Raw genomic sequence first — 18437 nt, 5'->3', positions numbered from 1 at the left:
TCCACTACATATTTTTCCTTTATGAAATACACAAATTTTCCTTCTACGGTTCCCCCACAACTTTATATATACTATTTTATTTTTAAAGGGCTAGACAGTGTCATATCTTATGCATATATTCATAAATTCCACACAAGAGAATAGTTTCATTTTAATCATTTTAGGCTTAGACATTAACTGAGGTAAGATCAAATTTGTTGATGAATGGCAGTTGACTTAGAACAATCTTGCCTTCTTTGCTTTGACATTAATTTCTTTTTTACTTTATACTCTGATTTTCTTTTCTCTTTATACTTTGATTGTACACACGAGATTTCCTGTCAGATCTTCTACAGACATAAATCTCTCATCATGTTTACCCTTCTGAGTTATTATAAAAAAAAAAAATTAGAAAAATACTCACAGTAACTGCAGAGAAAAGAGTCCTTCAAATAGGCCTTTTGGAAGTTCTGTAATTTTATTGCCATAGAGGACACTGCACCAGGAAAAAATAAAGCAAAAAAAGCCACCATTATGAAAGACGCATACTATGTGATTTGACTCTAGAAATAGAGAAATTTCCATTTTCCTGAAGGGAGTTTGACAGCAACAACTTGATACCTGCAAGATCTTTGGTAGGTAGCAGGATCATGTATTTTCTCAAAAGAGGTGTTGCCCAGACCTCTCTTAGCAGAATCAGCATCTCATTGTCTACGGCCTTACCAAGGGACTCAGGTAAGTGGATTTGCTTTTTCTAATAACAACTAAGTGGGGAATACAATAAATGTTTATCATAGATTCATAGAATTGTTTAGGTTGGAAAAGACCTTGAAGATCATCGAGTCCAACTGTAAGCCTAGAACTGCTAAGTCCACCACTACACCATGTCCCTAAACACCACATCTACATGTTCTTTATATATCTCCAGGGATAGTGACTCCACCACTTCCCTGGGCAGCCTGTTCCAGTGCCTAACATCCTTTTCAGTGAATAAATTTTTCCTAATGTCCAACCTAAACCTCCCCTGACACAACCTGAGAACATTTCTCTTGTCCAATTGCTTGCTACTTGGGAGAAGAGACTGACACCCACCTCGCTACAATCTCCTTTCAGGCAGTTGTAGAGAGTGATAATGTGTCCCCTGAGCCTTCTCTTCTCCAAGCTAGAGTAACCTTAGTTTGATTTTGTTCAACTCTTTGCCATGAATGTATTCATAAAAATAACATATATTTTTATTGTTCAGCCATGATACAATATTCAGTTATCACTCTAACATTCTGAAATCATTTTTATAGCTTTCAGAATTGATCAGATTTATATGAAAATTCTGCACAGAGCCAAAAATCCAACATAATTTCACTACAAGAATATAAGAAATTACTTCTGTTTTTACAGGTCAGACAAAATACCTACAGTGAATTGAGTGAACGTAAGCCCTGGAAAGCATCTGGAGCTGCTTCAGAGATCTGGTTATTGCTCAGGTCACTGAAATAAATTAAATTTGATCCAATTAATTCAATCTATTTGCAAAATAGCAAGTGTTAAAATAATATATAATTAGAATTAGGCATGGCAGGGAAAGATTAAGAGAAATCAAAATATCCATGTGAGACACTGCCAAAGAGTTTTAATATAAAATGATAGGAATTGCCAGTACACTGAAGCAAACCAACTATCAAAATGGTTAAAAATAGACCTTTCAAATGCTTGAGAATAAAATACGTCAGGAAGATTTACTTTTCCCAATTGCTTAAGTATATTTTATAAAGAATTCTCTGATGTGGCCACAGGACTATACGGCCTCAAAGATATTCTGAAATAACAGTGGTTTATCCCCATTAATTTATTTTTTTTTAATAGAATGTTCACTACAGTAACATATTGTTTCCATGCAGATTCATATTAAACATTTCAATAGTTGCTAAAAAACAATTATTATTAATGTGACAAAGATGCTATATGGTCTTAATAGTTAGGTTGCCATATAATTTCATCTTCCAGCAGTCAAACTTTCTTAAATGCTCACACATTAACTGCTGTTCCAGTGTATGACCTTGACTTGATTTTAATTTTTCTATATAGATATATATGTGTGTATATATATATATGTAAACAAAAAATAAAATCTAAATTATTTGGTACATACATTCTTCGAAGCTTTTTATATGGTGAGAAAGCTCCAGGAGGTATGACCTTGATTGAGTTTTGCTCTAAGCGTCTGCAAAATAATAGGAACAACATAAAAATACAAAACCCAAGCCAAAGAGCAATCTAAAGCCATAACAAAATAGAAAGGATAGACTTTAAACAAAGGTGGCTGCTTTTGCTTCCACAAGGTAACCCCATTGTAGTTTTCATCGCAAAAAAAATCCAGGTTTGTCTGCAAAACCAAACCTTTTACCTGATAAAGTGTAATGCCGTAAATTAAAATTCAATCTTGATTTTGTACCTAAACAAACCTTATCTTCACAGCATACAAAATTTTTATAACATTTAAGCTAGAATTGTCATTAAAAAATTAAAACGTGCGTTAATGTTGACTCCCAATATATTATTCACATACAGTAATTTGTATAATGAGCTTTTTTAGAAATGTCTAAAGACTTCTGTGAGTTAATCCCTGAAATATGCAAACCATAAGAAAGGGGGGACGAATATTCCTATAGGACATATGTTGCTACCTGCAGAAAGGTAAAGTCTATGTTTTTTAAAATGCACACATGATTTCTTTAGATAGAATATGTAACACATTTTCTTTAAGATATAACACTTGGATTGCACAGCCACACTTCTAATTTCATTAAACAAATATTTTAATTTAAAATTGTAGTTTATGATACTGGCCATGTTTGCTTTGTATGTATAGTGACTGTGACTGAAACTTGTCTTACTGCAAAGTGTGAATTTGCTTATGGAAACAGTTTTCCAAAAATCCTTTTAACTACCAGGGCTTTGTGTATGGGAAATCTATGTTGATACAGACCTATGGCCCACTTGCCAACAAGTCAGAACAGTTTCAGCAATAAACACATTTAAAATAGAAGCTACTTCTTCACACAACACTATATTTTGTGGTTATGGCAGTGAAAAAAATTCTATTACATAAAAATAAGGCATGAAACTCTACTAGAAAGCACAACAGGAAAAGGCCATATAATTCAAACTACATACCATGTTTATCTAATAAGCTTTCTATTTCCCTCTTTCATGCACAGTTATGAACTCTCACTGTGTACATAAAGACAATGCCAAAAATCTATCTCGTATAAGGAATCAAAATTCTGTAGAATTTACTGCACTATTTTAAATTACTTGGACATTGACTTAGATTCTAAGGTCGAAAAGCATTTTCTATCTAGATGTAGGAATATTAGCCTATTTATTTCCTTTTACCCTTGTCCTATTAACTCTCTTCTGTTTCACTTCTGCTCTAGTAAAGAGACATATTATGAGTCTCTGTATGTGCAAGACAATTAATAAGCTCATATATTCACTTTGAGTAAACCTTTCTAAAAAAGCTATTCTTACAATAGTTTTTTTTTGTAAAATTTCTCCACAGACCACAGTAGAGCTGAAGTGAAGAAAGATTTCTTCATGCCTTTATGAAATTTTGTTCAGGTGGAGATATAAATTTTATTACTCAACATCTCTTAAGCCTGACGATGCTTTACCTTAGCAGAATTTTTTCCTGAATGGCATATAATTAAACCAAGGAAAAAAAAAAAGCCTCAAAAAATCTTCCTGACACACAGAAAATCTCACTTCATCAGAGCTGTTTTAGACAGGGTTAATGTTTTAAAGAAGTCCTTAACTAGGAAAATGTTGCCACCTTGTTACAGTTTTCAGGTATATTTTAAACACCTCAGGGAATCCCATGGCACAAGACTGCTAACTTTTTCCATTAATGGGACAGTCTTTCATATGCTTTCTTCACCCTGGATGAGCCTTTTGGACCCAGAAAACACACTTTACATCAGGCCAGGAGTACTGACTAGGCTATAAAGGAACAAGGTCACTCTTTTCCAGTACACTTGAATAGATGTAGAAAGCAAACATCTGAATATGTAAAAACTTGCTTAAGTTAAAGATCAACACTAAATTAGACCAAACCCAAACATTTTCTCATCTTATACTACATTTTTATCTTATAAACTTAAGAAAAATTTACTTTAGCCAGAAAATAAAGATTATGCGTGTTTATCGTCTTGATGGTTTTCTAAGTCAGCTGGCAAGGTCAAAGAGAGGTAAAATCTTCAGATAATAAATTTCTAAAAATCTCTCTAATTTAGCAATGGGAAGGAGTTGAGAAACCAAGTTAACTCAGCCATGAAGTGAATGGCAGCCATCCACCCACTCCTGTTCCACACACTATTTGGCAGCAAGCAACTGCCTAACCACTAGAGAGAGCCTGACCAGACATTTATCAGATGTGTAGCTTTGAAAACCAGCCAAAGCATATCTTGCACAGGGAAACACATAGGGCATATGCAGAGGACTGGAAAGGGGCTGTAAAAATGACAGGGAAGGATAAGGCCATATTACAGAGCTGCTTGAATTGTTGGAGACGGAGACACTGAGGAAAAATCCCGCTATGTATATGCATGTGTATAAAGATGGACTTTGCAGTGCCAATGCTCCCACATGAGGCCGTTACAAGCCTCATTTATAAGTGCTGGTTATTAGCCCATGATGTAGAGATTTGTAACCTAGTGCTGGAGGGTCTCCAGTCTACAAGCACTGATATTTGAACATATAATGCTCTTAACCAGATGATATGGCATGTAACTTGAGAAAGAAAAGGTTCAGTGTTAAATTAAGACACAAAGAATGTTCCAGCTCACTCTTTTAATTTAAACATATATTCATTCTATAAACTGAAGTAGCTTACAGGACACATGTATGCCATCTTGTTATGAAAAGATGGAATAGCATATTTAATTTACTGCTGTCCAATTTGTCTACAAATTATGTGGGTCCAAAACCTGAAGAAGTCCTATCACAGTATATTTCTGAAAGCTAATTTTCTAGCAGTTCTATTCGAGCGAACTACCAATTCACTGGTGGATATGTAAAATGAACTCCATGTCAACTTTACCTAACACTTCCTTTTACTGGGAAATTTATAGTCTAATAGACAGACTGCACTATTGGGATAAATTTACAAGCTCTTCTGGATAAAGGATTTGTTATAGTAGGATCATCTAAGGATGTCTTTTCTGAACTCATGCCAAAACCTATGTGCTAAAACACATCACATTTTAGAAAATGAGATTAGTATAAGAAAAGAAAAATAAGGCTATATAAATACAGAAGAAAAACCTTTTATACTCTACTTTGTCTGTGAAGAAAGTAAATCAAATTCACATTTTCAAGCTTTGTTATCCTCTAATCTTCTGCTGTATCTTCCCAGAATCAGCTGAATTTCATAGAGTGAAAATTTGCATTCACTCTTCCAGAGAAAATCTAATTAGATATAGTTCAGGGTCACAAAGCACAGATAGACTAATATCTAAAGGAAATTTGCATTCTGCTGATAAAACCCATAGTAATTAAAAACTCCTTTATATTAATTCCTCTCATTAAATGAAACATTTTTAATTCTGGAATAGGATGGGTTGCAGTTATTTATTGCTGAAAAAAATCAGCTATTAAGTGCTTGAAAATGACATGGCCAGAAGTACTATTATATTACAGAAGAACAAAAAGCTAATATCAGTATTTTTTCCATGGAACTTGTATTAAATTTTGTGCACAACATCTCCTTTCAAAGTCATCTCAGAAGTCATTCTTTTTTATAAATGATCATCTATGTATCATAAACAGTGCCTTGGTGGTTTCTTTTTCAAAAGCCACAGTCAATTTTAGTAGCATATTTAATAAGATAAGATAATGGAGGAAGACAGTTAAGTACATGTTTCATCAAAGCTTGCACTGCCTCATGTGTAAGAAGTACTCTGCCCATCACCACACAAACGCTAATTAATGCTCTTAGTATTAAGTCTCCTGCTCCTTTCAGTGTTTCACTTCAAAGAAGTCCTGCATCAATATAGAAGTGTTTTACTGTCTTTTAACAGTGTCAAGCTGGCTGAAACCTTTTTTGAAGACTATTCCCTAATCTCTTCTATCTAGGAAATGTACTGTGAACATTTATTTTTCTAAACCTTTCCCCCCAGCTTATCAGTGTGGACACTGTTATGTACAATCACCTCCTATTCTAAGAAACAAAGGTGCTTCTGCAGTTGCGACTTCAAACCTCATCAAATCAAATCAAAGTAGGTCCCCAGCCAGTAGATGGATTCTTCCCACACGGTCCCCAGAGAGCCCTGTGACATGTAAATCACTTGACACTTACCAGGAGAATGCTGTTCTCTACCACAAGCCTGCAGCACACCATCACTGATTACTACTTCCGCACTTACAGAGACAGACAACTTGGTTATTTATAATGACACTTTTAAACTAGCTTATTTTCCCACTGCAAAAAGTCATTTCTGTGAAAGACTTCTGCACCAGGAAAGAGGGCAGTCTGGGAATGAACACCCTGTTCTCTGCAGAATCATTTTTATTTTAAATCATGCAGATGGGGTACAATATACAAGCCTGTTCAGCAGTAAAAAGTAAAAAATACTGCACAGAGTTGTTTTGCATACTAAAGGGTCGGAGATATAGCTAAAAAAAAGTACTTTGTAACAATTAAAAAAATTATATACTCCTTATGTAAACACAGATTTGAATATGGAGCAGCAAATTACCCATGTAGTTTAAAATTAAACAATCATAACATAACACAATTAAGGAAATTTGGTCAATACAACAGTGGCTTTAGTAGTTAATTAATCTATACCTTTAATTCTAGCATCTCTGCATTTACAGAAAGTCTGCAGGAAGCTTGTTGAGAAATCCCAAAAGAATTTTTACTACAGGGAAGAAAGTCTAAGCTGTGCAATGAGTCTGATGTATTGCACAGATGCTGATTATACATGGTAATAAAACTGACAGCTCTTCTTTGCATTTTCGCCATCTGCTTTTAAAGTAAATGGCAAAAACAGCTGTCAGAAAACAGAAAATAGATTTCAGTGATGAGATTCAGTGCAGCTCCTGAATCTGAAGAACTACAATATGCAGCCAACATATCTCTCATCACATGCTACATCTGCCAGGTTTTGGTGTTTTTTTTGTTTGTTTTTAGAATAAGGAAACAGTAATGATCTCTCTTTGCTACAGGAATCCTTGAGGCTATTAAACAAAGTACCTTTTTCTTTTTTCTTTCTCAACAACTGCACCTCCAGAGCAGTAATATGCACTAAATGTCATTTCTAAGTTTAGCAGGAAAAGAATTCTGTTGAAATCTGTGATATCATCCATGTCTAACAAAACAAAAGATGTACTGTGAATGACTATATTATTTGCACTTTAGAATTTCAGGCTCTAATTCTGTGTATTAATAAATCTGGCTGACAGTTTCCTAAATATTTGCATATGAAGAATCACTGTCAATGTTGCCCTAAAGCTTGCCAAACTGTTAACATCCAGTCTAATTGTTCTATCAAGTATTTCCTCAGGGGATTGATTGTAGGTGACAGATGACTACTTAGTCTGCATTACATCAAAAAAGTAACAAGAATTGTCATTCTAAAGCTATGAAACAATTCACTGCATGTACTCAAAAGCAAGACTCAAACCTGCATTTATTTAATTTTTCATCACAGAAAGGGCTATCTCATGCTCTGGATCCTACAGCACCATTAATGATGACAGGCTTTATGCTCCTTATTTGATACAGATTCAGGTTTAGGCAAAATGCACCACTTCTTAAAGAATTATTTGCTCAGTACTTTGGTGTTTTTCAGTGTGGTTCCAGAGCAATTAGCCCGAGTCACCTAAAGTCAAGTTAACGCCTCTCTAATTAGCTGATTTTTGATAAGAGTTGTTACACTACAAAAATACTCAAGCTGTTTAGAGTAATTGTATTAAGTTCACAAAAAAATAGATGTAATCCTGCTATACCCTTGGCCCATCACAAGCAGTGACTTGTCAACCTGTTCTCATTGAGCAGACACACTAGCTTGAGAATCCTACCATTGCGTGAGACCAACAGTGTGGCAGGAGCCCTTATTACCTGTTAAACAATACATAGACTTACACCATACATTTGCCACAAAAATCTAAATGAAGTTTTTCAACTAAGAATACTTTTCACAAGTTGTTGCTGCTTATTGGACCACATATATAGCAACACGTAAATAATAAAGAAAGTATTACATTGACGTTGAAACGTAAAATAATGAGAAGTCAGTATCCATAGTTTCCTTTACAGTGACTTCACTCACACTGTTGCTGAGGAAAAGTTATCAGTAGTGCAGAGTCATATGGAAAAATAAAATCTAAGAGTAACAGCACCTTCGGAGTGTGGCACAGCTGTCAGAGATCTATGAGGGTTTTTCTGGAAGAGCTAGATGTGCCTTCTCCAGCTTCCCTGCATGCTGTGTAAAATATTCACCGAGTCCACGCTTGAGTGTTTTAATTTCCCTTAGAGGAAAGAGAGGTCCCTCAAGGTGCCTCTTCTACTTCAATACCCACCAGAAACTTGCACAACCCACCCTGAGGTGGAATGGTGTTCATTCTAGCCAGTACCTACTTCCAGTGTCTCTGGAGATTACCACTGGTTTCTCAAATTTGTTGTCTAGTTGTTGTGTTCTGTGTCTCTACATCCTCTTTACTGCTGGAAATATTCTCCCTCTTCTAAATCTAATTAGGTTTTAGGATAGGGCAGAAGGGTATGAATAAAGCCAAAGATGTGAACAGTAGCAGCATAGAACACATTAGTAAAGAGCTTATTAAATATTAGATCTACAAAAATATCTGACAACTGAAATAAGAAAATTTCTGAGTTTTGGTGGGATTTTTTGTGTTCTAGTGGTTTTCTTTTGTTTGTTTGTTTGTTTTTTTAAAGTATAAGCACACATGATTTACCAGTAATTTTCATATTAGGAAGATATTTGAGTGCACACATGATAAATAATTTCTCTCGTGTGTGTTAAGCAGACAGAATAAGTTATAAAACTAGCAAACCCATCTATTTTTGAAGGCAGTCAGATAGAACATATTTTAAGTTTTGCCTGAAAAATATTAAAGTAGGAATCCTAAAGATAAAGTTAAATGCAATTCAATGATATCTGCATTGGCAAATTAAATACATTAAGTCAAAGAAGTTAATATCTCAATAGATGCCATTACCCAATTTTAATTTGTTTCACATTTATTCTGTACATTGTCTCATGGATAATTAATTTTTCATTATTCACATGTAATTACTGTGTGTTTATATCTTATGAAAGATTTTTAGCTAATTTCTACATTTTGATAAACCAAACATTTTTACATATATATTAAACTTTCACATAACAGGCATAAATGCTAGTTTTGCTAAGAAATAATGACCTTCCCATGATCAAAGAAAAGTATATAGGAAGAGCTGTATTCACAGCTCTTGATGTCACAGTCTAAACCAAATGTCATTTATGACAAGAGTGGCAAGTCATAAAACTTCTCTACTAAAATGATGAAGTAGTTTAGGTTTATTTTCGTGCATAGATTTTCAAAGTTAAAGGCCATATTTGTATTAGTAGAATAAACAAGGATGGCCTTTAAAATTAGGTGTTGCAGAAAGTTGAAAAAGTTCAGTCACAGTGTATATTGATACTAAAATTTTAGTTTCCTGTCAGCTATTTTGCACCAGATATTTCCATTTCATTAGGAACCTTTTTTTTGGTCCTCCTCCATATGTAAAGTCATAGTTACTCCCCTGAATTCTTTTGAACAAACTTTTAGGGAAAAGATAAGCATATAACTAAAGCATTATAACTAATAATAATGCATCTAAAAATCATGTAAACCTATTTGATATAAGCTTCTGACATAAAAATGCAGTAACTTTTTTAAGCTTTAAAAGCAATAGCTCTATATTGCACTCAAAAATCTGAATACTTCCCTAGTACACTAGTAAAAACTTTGACTAGGAAGTCCAGTGCATTAGTCATGACTTGTCTTAAAAAAAATTAAGTCTTATAAACCGTTGGGAAGGTAAGAAGATAAGAGAAGATTTGAAGAAAAATATACAAAAGGTACATTGGAAGAGAAACATATGTGAAAATAGTCAATTTTAAAAACATGGCAGGTATATGAAGTTAATCAAAGTTTTGAATGTTAGATTAAAAGTGGAGAAAATATTAGTCAAATCATAGTAATTTATCAAGAGCCATTTAGCAAATAGTAATGTCTCCACAAGGTACTTACTTATGTCTATTTTAATGCACTTTTTCCTACTGATTAAAGTATGTATCAATATTCATAAACAACTGAATACAAAAATAATTATTTTAATTTTTTTATCCATAAGTAGACATCATCTTTTCAATTGAAACCTGCATGCACTGGCAGTACTGTATGCATTTGCTACGTCAGGAATTAAGAGATTTTGATAAATTGGAAAAGTTTCAAAAAGAGCCATAAGAATAATTAAATAGCTGTGAAACATTTTACAGCGAGACCAATCAGATGTATCTATTTAGGGTAGCACTGAAAGGTTAACACATATTTTCTGGGAAAAAATGTAGATATTGTTACTGAGAATTCTTGCAATCTACTAAAAACATTAACAATATATAGTGAAACAAGAGCAATGGCTACGTGTACATATAGAAACCAACTTGGCAAAACCTTTCTGGAACTTCACCGAACATGCAAGACTTCTGGATGACAGCTTAACTGTTTAAGAGGTAAATTATATTTATGAGCTAATATTCTGTAGAGCTCCTAAAAAGACCAATGTTTTAAACTAGAAAGCAGAAACAAATGTAGACACTGGAAAACAATCATCAGTTTAATGTCTTGTAACTGATTGTATCCTCCCCACCCCATTCAGACTTGTTCCTTTCAAGCTGTGAAGATGCAGAGAGTTTTCTTTCATTTCTGTCAGGCTAATGTAGATAGCCAAACCACTCTTTGAGCTGCTAAAACCAGAGAAATCTGCCTTATTTCTGACATTTCAGAGTTTTCCTGCTATGTGAGTCTGTAAACTGTGTTCAATAAATGTGCCTAAACCCTTCCCAGGTGACTTTTCCCTGTAAAGGGTCATCCTCAGAAGCATCTTTGCATCTCAGTGCAAGAGTCTTTCTGTTCAACAGCTATTTATTTAAGGCTGTACTTTGGACTTCAAGCCAAGGATGAATTTTGAAAGACAACAAAAATGGTGGAACTGTACAAAAGCCAAGCATATCTTGGTAAAAATACATACACAGAGCTCCCAGTTCTCAAGTAAAATTACACATTTACACAAAGCACTTCCCCAGTGTCTGCACGGTGATCAGGTCACTTGTCAATCTATCTTGGTTAAGTCCATCTGTCAAGTTCAGTTCTGTCAGGTCTCATTTCCTTTCCCCTCTTTTCCATCTTTTTCCTCTTTCTCCCATTTCCCTTTCTTTTTTTTTCCCCCTTTTCCTTTAATATAATTTGAGTGTTACTGTGAGAAGAAATCTCAGGAGCTTTTAATCCTGCTTAATATCACACAGCTCACAAAGATGTAGTTGAGTGCTTGGCATAATACACAATCATTAATCAACAGACTTAGGAAAACAAAGCATAAGGCAGAATGAGATGAAGGAAGATGTATACACGAAGAAAAATATTAGAAATCAGGAATGTAAAATGAGACAGGACTGAGGGGACAAATTAGGAAACTCATGGGAAATGTAAATAAAGTTATCATGAAACAACTCTATAACTTCTAGTTTTGCCATTCGAACATTAGAAAGCTCCATTCATAAGAAAGAACAACTTTATCTTGAAGGCCATAGTAATTAGGAAGTCTGTAACTTTTCACTACACTGGATTATGAAGGTGAACTGTTAACATTCTTGACTTTTATATGCTTTTTTCATTTCATATATTATATGGTTCAGGGTCTTTTCTGCCCTTTACAAAGACTAAAAATATTTATACAACTGTTGCTAAGTTAAAAGTGGCAACTCTCCAGTTACCTTCCCCTCCAGCAAACTTTCCTCCTCCAGAAGAAAAAAAAAATTTGTAGTGACAGCTATCCTTCTAAAAAAGAAGCAAACCTGATGAAGTCACTCATTTAATAACTTAAATAATTTTAATACAAATGAAAATAAAGAAAAATCAATTTAATGTCATGCTTGCTTGCTTAAATAATGACTTATACAAAGCTGTGGTCAGCCATCAGAGCAGGTAATTTCCACACCCCACCTCAATACCTCCCTCCCCTCCTTGGAAACACTTCTTACAATTGTATTTATTTTATTTTATTTTTAATACTACAGTAAGGAAAGAGGATTTAAAACCACTTTCCTGGTATTTCAAGCCACAGACGAGAAAATCAGAAGAATGTAAGAACAGCATTTTCACAAGGTAGTCTAGCTCATTAATGGCTTTTTGGCCTCTTTTGAAATAAAAGCCTGTCAGTTACACTGTTCTGAGAAGGTACCATTGCAATTAAGAGAATTGCTGCTGGGTCGCTATTTGTAAGGTTTCTGATTGTCTGTTTGAACATGTGCCAAAAAGTCTCTATATGAAGGAAACCAGTTATTTCTGCCTATCATTCAAAGAATTTTCACGCAGAAGGTGAATTCTAAAATGCAACCAAGTGAAAAGAGATTAACGGTGCTGAAAAACTAAGATGTGAAAGGAATGCCTGCACAGAGGCTGATAAATGCTATTGCCATTAGATAGGCTATACTTTCTAAGACAAATGAAAGTAATAGTTTTGAACCTTAAGAATGACCTTTAAAGCCTTTAACGTAAGAGCTGTATGACAAAGGAGGAAAGTACTATGTGCATTAGACCACTGGAGTTGGTTAAGTCCAATAGACTGAACATGCCAATGGATGAGCAACCCATAAAAATTTCTAGAAAAGGGAAGAGGTTTAAACAACAAATCCAAATAAATTCAAATGATGACATTTCTAATGAATGAATAAAGTATCATGCTTTGCTTTAGTCAATAGAAAAAGTCGAAAGACACACTAAAGAACAAAAGTTTGAAGACTATTAATATGTAACAACTTTTAACTTTTCCCAGACGTGCTAACGGAGAGCATCACCATGCAAAATTTTACTCAGCTGAAATCGTCAATGTTCAGTACTTAAGAAATTCAATAATCCATTTAAATCACATTATTTAGATGCAGGTTAATTTATCAATCCCTTGAGGAAAAAAAAAAAAAGTAAGCATAAAATTGTCAACATGTAATGTACACTTTAAACCCGCAGTTTAATGACATACACCAAAAGGGGAGAGAATAACAACATCAACACCACTTAGATTTTATGGTGCATGGTCCCAGATGGACTGACAGTGTAATGAATACAAAGTCTTTTCATGCAGCAACAAATCAGACAACAAGGAAGTCTGTGCTGGGCAAAGAAGAAGAAATCAGTGCTTCATAGGGTACTGAAAAGCTGAATGAGGTCAGGATTCCCGTTGAGAGAAAGGATGGAAGAAATGTGTGGTTAGCATGGCAAAACATCACAAAACCACATGCATGTGTTCATGGCAAAGTTCACAAGAACCTCAAGAAAACATAAGGTGATTATGGACATAAAAAAATAAAATTAGATTATATTCTTATTAAGAGTAACCTGCTATAGACACAAGAACAAAGTAGTAAGAGGCAGAAATGGGTGGAAAAATGAAATCTCACAAAAATAATTTGTCATATTTGAAGAAACTGTATAAAGGAAGGCTGACAATAAAGTTTAATATCAACCTCATGGGAGGCAGGAGAGATGTAAACACCAGAGGTGCCTGTGGACCATGAAGGTGGCTGAAGCATAACGTGACAAGTCGGTAGTACTTAGCACTGGATTCTCCAAAGACAGCCTACAAACAGGTGACAACATTGTCGGGCAGAGAAACTTGTCCAGAGTAACGGAATTTTGAAGTATTATAGATTTTCCAAATGTTCTTGTCAATGAAGTATGTTTAGAAAATCAGATGAAAATGTTCAGTTGAAAATTAAGCAAAAGATTGACACATATGAGAAACTACTGAAAAGACTGGACAACATCTGGCACATGGAAATCAGAACTACCACGCCAATTTTCTGGCATCATAGTTGTATTATAAAAATTAGTGAATTAATAATAATTTGGCTGTTAAAGCCTGTACATCCTTCAGAAAACAACAGGGAATCAGCTCATTTCTCTTTGCCTTTCTCCCTGAGAACTGGGGAGCTCCTGCCAAAGCATGTGCTTAACATGGTGATTAAGATAATAAAGCCATGTGTGTGGGAACTGCATAATGCTTGTGGAAATACAGTGCTCACTACATCCCTTCTGCCTCACATTCAGCAGCTCCTCAGCATTCTCAACACTACTGTGACAGCATGGTCTCATCCCCTCAAACGTTTACTGTCAGCTACCATTCTGGCATACTGACAACATTATCACATAAGGAGTAAGTGAAAAAACAAATTATTTTATGGGATACAATTATTGGTTTTAATCTAATCTTAAAGGATTGCTATAAGCAACAGCTGCAAAGTACTTTAAAAATGAAGGTTCAAAACATTTCTTATTGAATGATAACGGTATAGGAACGTCACAATCTTCCTGCACGCTGAAGTTAGTTAAAAGCAGAGAGGGCTGAAGTCTTTCACAGAGCAGTTTTAAAAAGGAGTGCACAACCAGATTCAATGTTTAGAAGTGTCTGAGGATTACAGTAACAGGATTACAGCTATGAACTTCTCGTTCATGAAAAAAAAGTAAGAGATAAAAGGCCTAGGATTCTTCACATGTCGTTCCATGGAAAACATGGTGCAACATACACTGGCAGTTAAGAAAGCAAGTATTAGGTTGAAAAAGGCAAAGGAAAGAAAAAAAAAATTCCATTAATATAAACTGATGGCTCCCTGTCATTTGGAATAGTGTATTCAACTCTGGTCATTGCAGGTCAAAAGAAATTTACAAAACAAGGAGTTCAGAGAAAAAGGAGGAGATTAATTAAGACATGGAAGGCTTCAGAAAGACTGAAAGGACTTTGAACACTTAGAGAAGAGATGAATGAGGGTGGCATGCAAAACAGAAGGTGGCAGGCCAAAATATGAACTTGAATGCATTTTCCCTCCCTCTACAAAGACAAAGGAAAATTAATGAAATTTTAAGAGACCGTGTTTTAAACTAGGAGGCTTTTGAGCACAACCCCCTCTCCCAATATGTATTAACTTAAAATAATCTGAAGATTAACAACATAGTAGGGTTTAAAGTAGATTGGATATTTCAAAGAAAACCTTTTTTTTCCTGAAGCCTATGCAAATTTTAAAGTTTCAGAGAAAAAAACCCAACATACATTGGGAGCAAGGAAAGTATTTGTCCTATTGGTGTTTTACTCATGAAGTTTCTAAAACATTCCTTAGGGACAACTGGTTTGATCCAATCTTGCAGACTCCCCTTACTTCATTAATGGTAAACCCTTTTTTATTCTATAAACCACTCATTGTCCAACCTCTTCTCTCTCTCTCATTCTCTTCAATGGTACATATACATGCCACCCATGACAATCATAAAAGAACTATGATTAATTACTTTCCTCACATTAAAGCAACCAGTATAGTGTAAAGCTTTCCCCAGAAACCCAGTAAAATACAGGTATTTTTCAAAATTTCGTCTCCTCTTCAACCTATTGGTAAGGAAGATACAACGATCATGTGATTCTCATCAAATACTCACATGATCCTCTACTCTAATTTTTCCACTCAGTTTATCCCTCAGTTTCAGAGCCTTTCATATGCCTTATTTTTTTCTTTCTTTTCCTGTAGACCTCTCTCCTTACTGTCCACTCATGTGGAAAGTTTTGTTCTCACTGTATCGCAAGTGCAGCCTAATACTGCCTCAAATCATATCTCAATCCTTCTGTCTGCTTTAGTCAAATGTAAACCACTGAAGTTCAGTTTTCCCATTACTGTTGTGTCATTCACTGGTAATACAAAATAACCAAAGTTTGGCTTTATAATTCTCTATCTCTGCTTGCACCAGAATTTGATTAAATATATGCCTTATAGCATGGATAGTGTTATTTAATTCTGCAGAATACTGTGATCTGTATTTTATTTAGCTAGCACTTAACAACCTGAAACAATCCAGAAAGACAACAGATAGTTTACAGTGTGTCACTATAAATTATATATGCTATAGCAGGGTATATATACTGTACATATTTATATGAGCACACACATACATATTTATCAATATTAACGGATTATGGATCTCAAAATGTGAAAAGTCCTCACTCTGGGATTTGAACACTGCCTAACTAAGCAGAAAACACTGAGGCTCGGTTTGCAATCTGCTAAATGCTTAGCCAAAAGCTTGAGGTGTTACGTAGACTCTTTTACTCTCCAGGCCAATAAACTGCTAAAGATCATACTAGTCCATGTTTAAAACTCAAAAGCATTTCTTACATATAAAGTATTGTGAATAGATGAGTGGAAAGCATCTTTCCATTCTGTAAATTCCCATTTGTATTTACCTTTTTCCAAAATTCCTACCCTATATAATGCATAACTTTATACAAATAACAAAAACGAATATGTAGGAAAAAACTGTTTACTGCAAGTTCACTGAAAAAAAAGTCAGAATACGCACATTTCAGTAATGGTTTCTGGAAGGTTCGTTGGGATCTCGGTAAGGCCCTTCCCACGACAGTCCACAATGTTGTTACTACAGGTGCACGCAGTAGGGCAATGCAAAACACTGCAGGAGGGAGCCATGAAGGACTGATGACCTGCAAAGGAAAAGAGTTTCTCCTAAAATAACACATTACCATCCCAACAGTAAGTAGTCCAGTTTATCTGACAGTAAAACATCACAGTTTATACTTCCTTGGAAAATTTGAGGCAGAACTTCTAAAAGAAACATTGTAGCCTATCAATACTTTTGAACTGCATTAATTTAAATGCCCAGCAACACATTGATAGAATACTGAGAGATGAAAGACAAATACTCAACTACTGTAATTGTATACATAATAATTACATAATTTTTTTTTTCTCTTGGTAAATAAGTGTGATGAATTTTTCAGTTATATTTATTTATTCTGTGGTTTTAAAAACTAATTACCGATTTATTTACTTTTCAGAATTTTGCATAGTATTAAAAATGCACGTCAATAGAAATTAATGAACTTTGCTACAAAATCTGAAGGTGTCTTGCTAGTTATGTCCTGCTCTGCAAATGCTATTGGAGTATAGTCCTTCAGTTATATATCACTTACAGACAATTTTTGAGTTGTGATGTTTTCATTCAGTCACACAAAAACAAAAAAAAGCTTTGGCTTCACAGCTCATACTCTCACTTTCTGTGTTAGCTCAGCAGATTTCTTCCTCCACAATCTACTACTATCGTGGCTAATTTACACAACTTCCCCCTTACCCAGGAAGTTCTACTAAGTTCTCCTGCTATATGTGAAACTCAGCATTTATAATTGCATTTAGACATGTTCATTTAGGTATGTTTTACCTAGCAAACAACTTACTATATTTTTCTGCAAAATTGATAGATTGCACATTTTGTAATATATTAATGCACTCATTCTTGTATTGATTTATGATACAGAATTGTTGCTTTGTAATGATACAGGAAGGCACAAAGGGATGAGAAAGGTATGAAGCTCTTTTTTCCTTTCTTTTTTTATTAAAGTAAAAAAAGCTGGATATTATTTTGAAATTCCCCAGGAAAAAACCTTCTTGACTATGAAACCACAACTTAATCTAAGATCTCTCTCACTATATTTCATGTCATATATTAACATAGGAAAGGTATACTGATAATGTAAGTTGCAGCCAGTGCTGTTTCTACTTACAGCTTCAAATAACAACTGCTCACCATTTAAATTATTGAAAAGGTTAGTCTTTGGAGATAGCAATTTACAGTATAATAAGTTGACTTCACGTTTATATATGTGTTACAAAAGTACAAACACCTGCCAAAACTACTAACATGTACTACTCTTTTTTTACACTTAACAAGTAGGAAATACTTTACGTGCCTTTATTAAACAAAAATACAGTGATTCGGGGAGAAAACATGATTTTCCCCTTTCCCCAAATCAGCATTATAATGACCAAGTTATAAGATTCTTCTTGACACAGGCTCTACAGCCATACCATTTACAAACAAGATATATGAAGTGATCTTGTTAGGAGCCCTTTTAAGTGTACATAAGGGCAGAATTAATGGTAAGAATACTGTTAGCATTTGCCATGAGAAGATGGCAGTGCCTTACACTTTGATGTCAGAGGCTATTTAATAAGGACAAAACACTCTGTTCTCCATAAAACTCTTTTAAAAGCATAGATCTGTGCAAATTTTTGGTGTACTTGGCAACAGACTTCTGAGGGTGTGCAGAAAATCAACCAGCATAAACAACCCTGCTGAATCAC

The 18437-nt window shown here is 34.6% G+C and overlaps 1 protein-coding gene across 1 annotated transcript in view; it reads right to left on the bottom strand.

The window, feature by feature from the left end:
- Nucleotides 1–18437, bottom strand: part of SLIT2 (slit homolog 2 (Drosophila)) — a gene marked incomplete at both ends in the record, with an annotated part of 103056 nt that overhangs the window by 65928 nt on the left and 18691 nt on the right. Inside the window, 5 exons of the mRNA XM_008947161.1 lie at nt 404–475; nt 1393–1464; nt 2126–2197; nt 16642–16780; nt 18162–18202. Of these exons, the coding sequence (XP_008945409.1) occupies nt 404–475; nt 1393–1464; nt 2126–2197; nt 16642–16780; nt 18162–18202 (396 nt within the window). The remainder of the gene's footprint in view (nt 1–403; nt 476–1392; nt 1465–2125; nt 2198–16641; nt 16781–18161; nt 18203–18437) is intronic.

This window comes from Merops nubicus, unplaced genomic scaffold (genome assembly GCF_000691845.1).
Source record: "Merops nubicus isolate BGI_N331 unplaced genomic scaffold, ASM69184v1 scaffold8699, whole genome shotgun sequence".
Taxonomy (NCBI): Eukaryota; Metazoa; Chordata; class Aves; order Coraciiformes; family Meropidae; genus Merops; species Merops nubicus.
The sequence above is the reverse complement of the archived record's forward strand: the minus strand, read 5'-3'. Positions and strand labels throughout refer to the sequence as shown.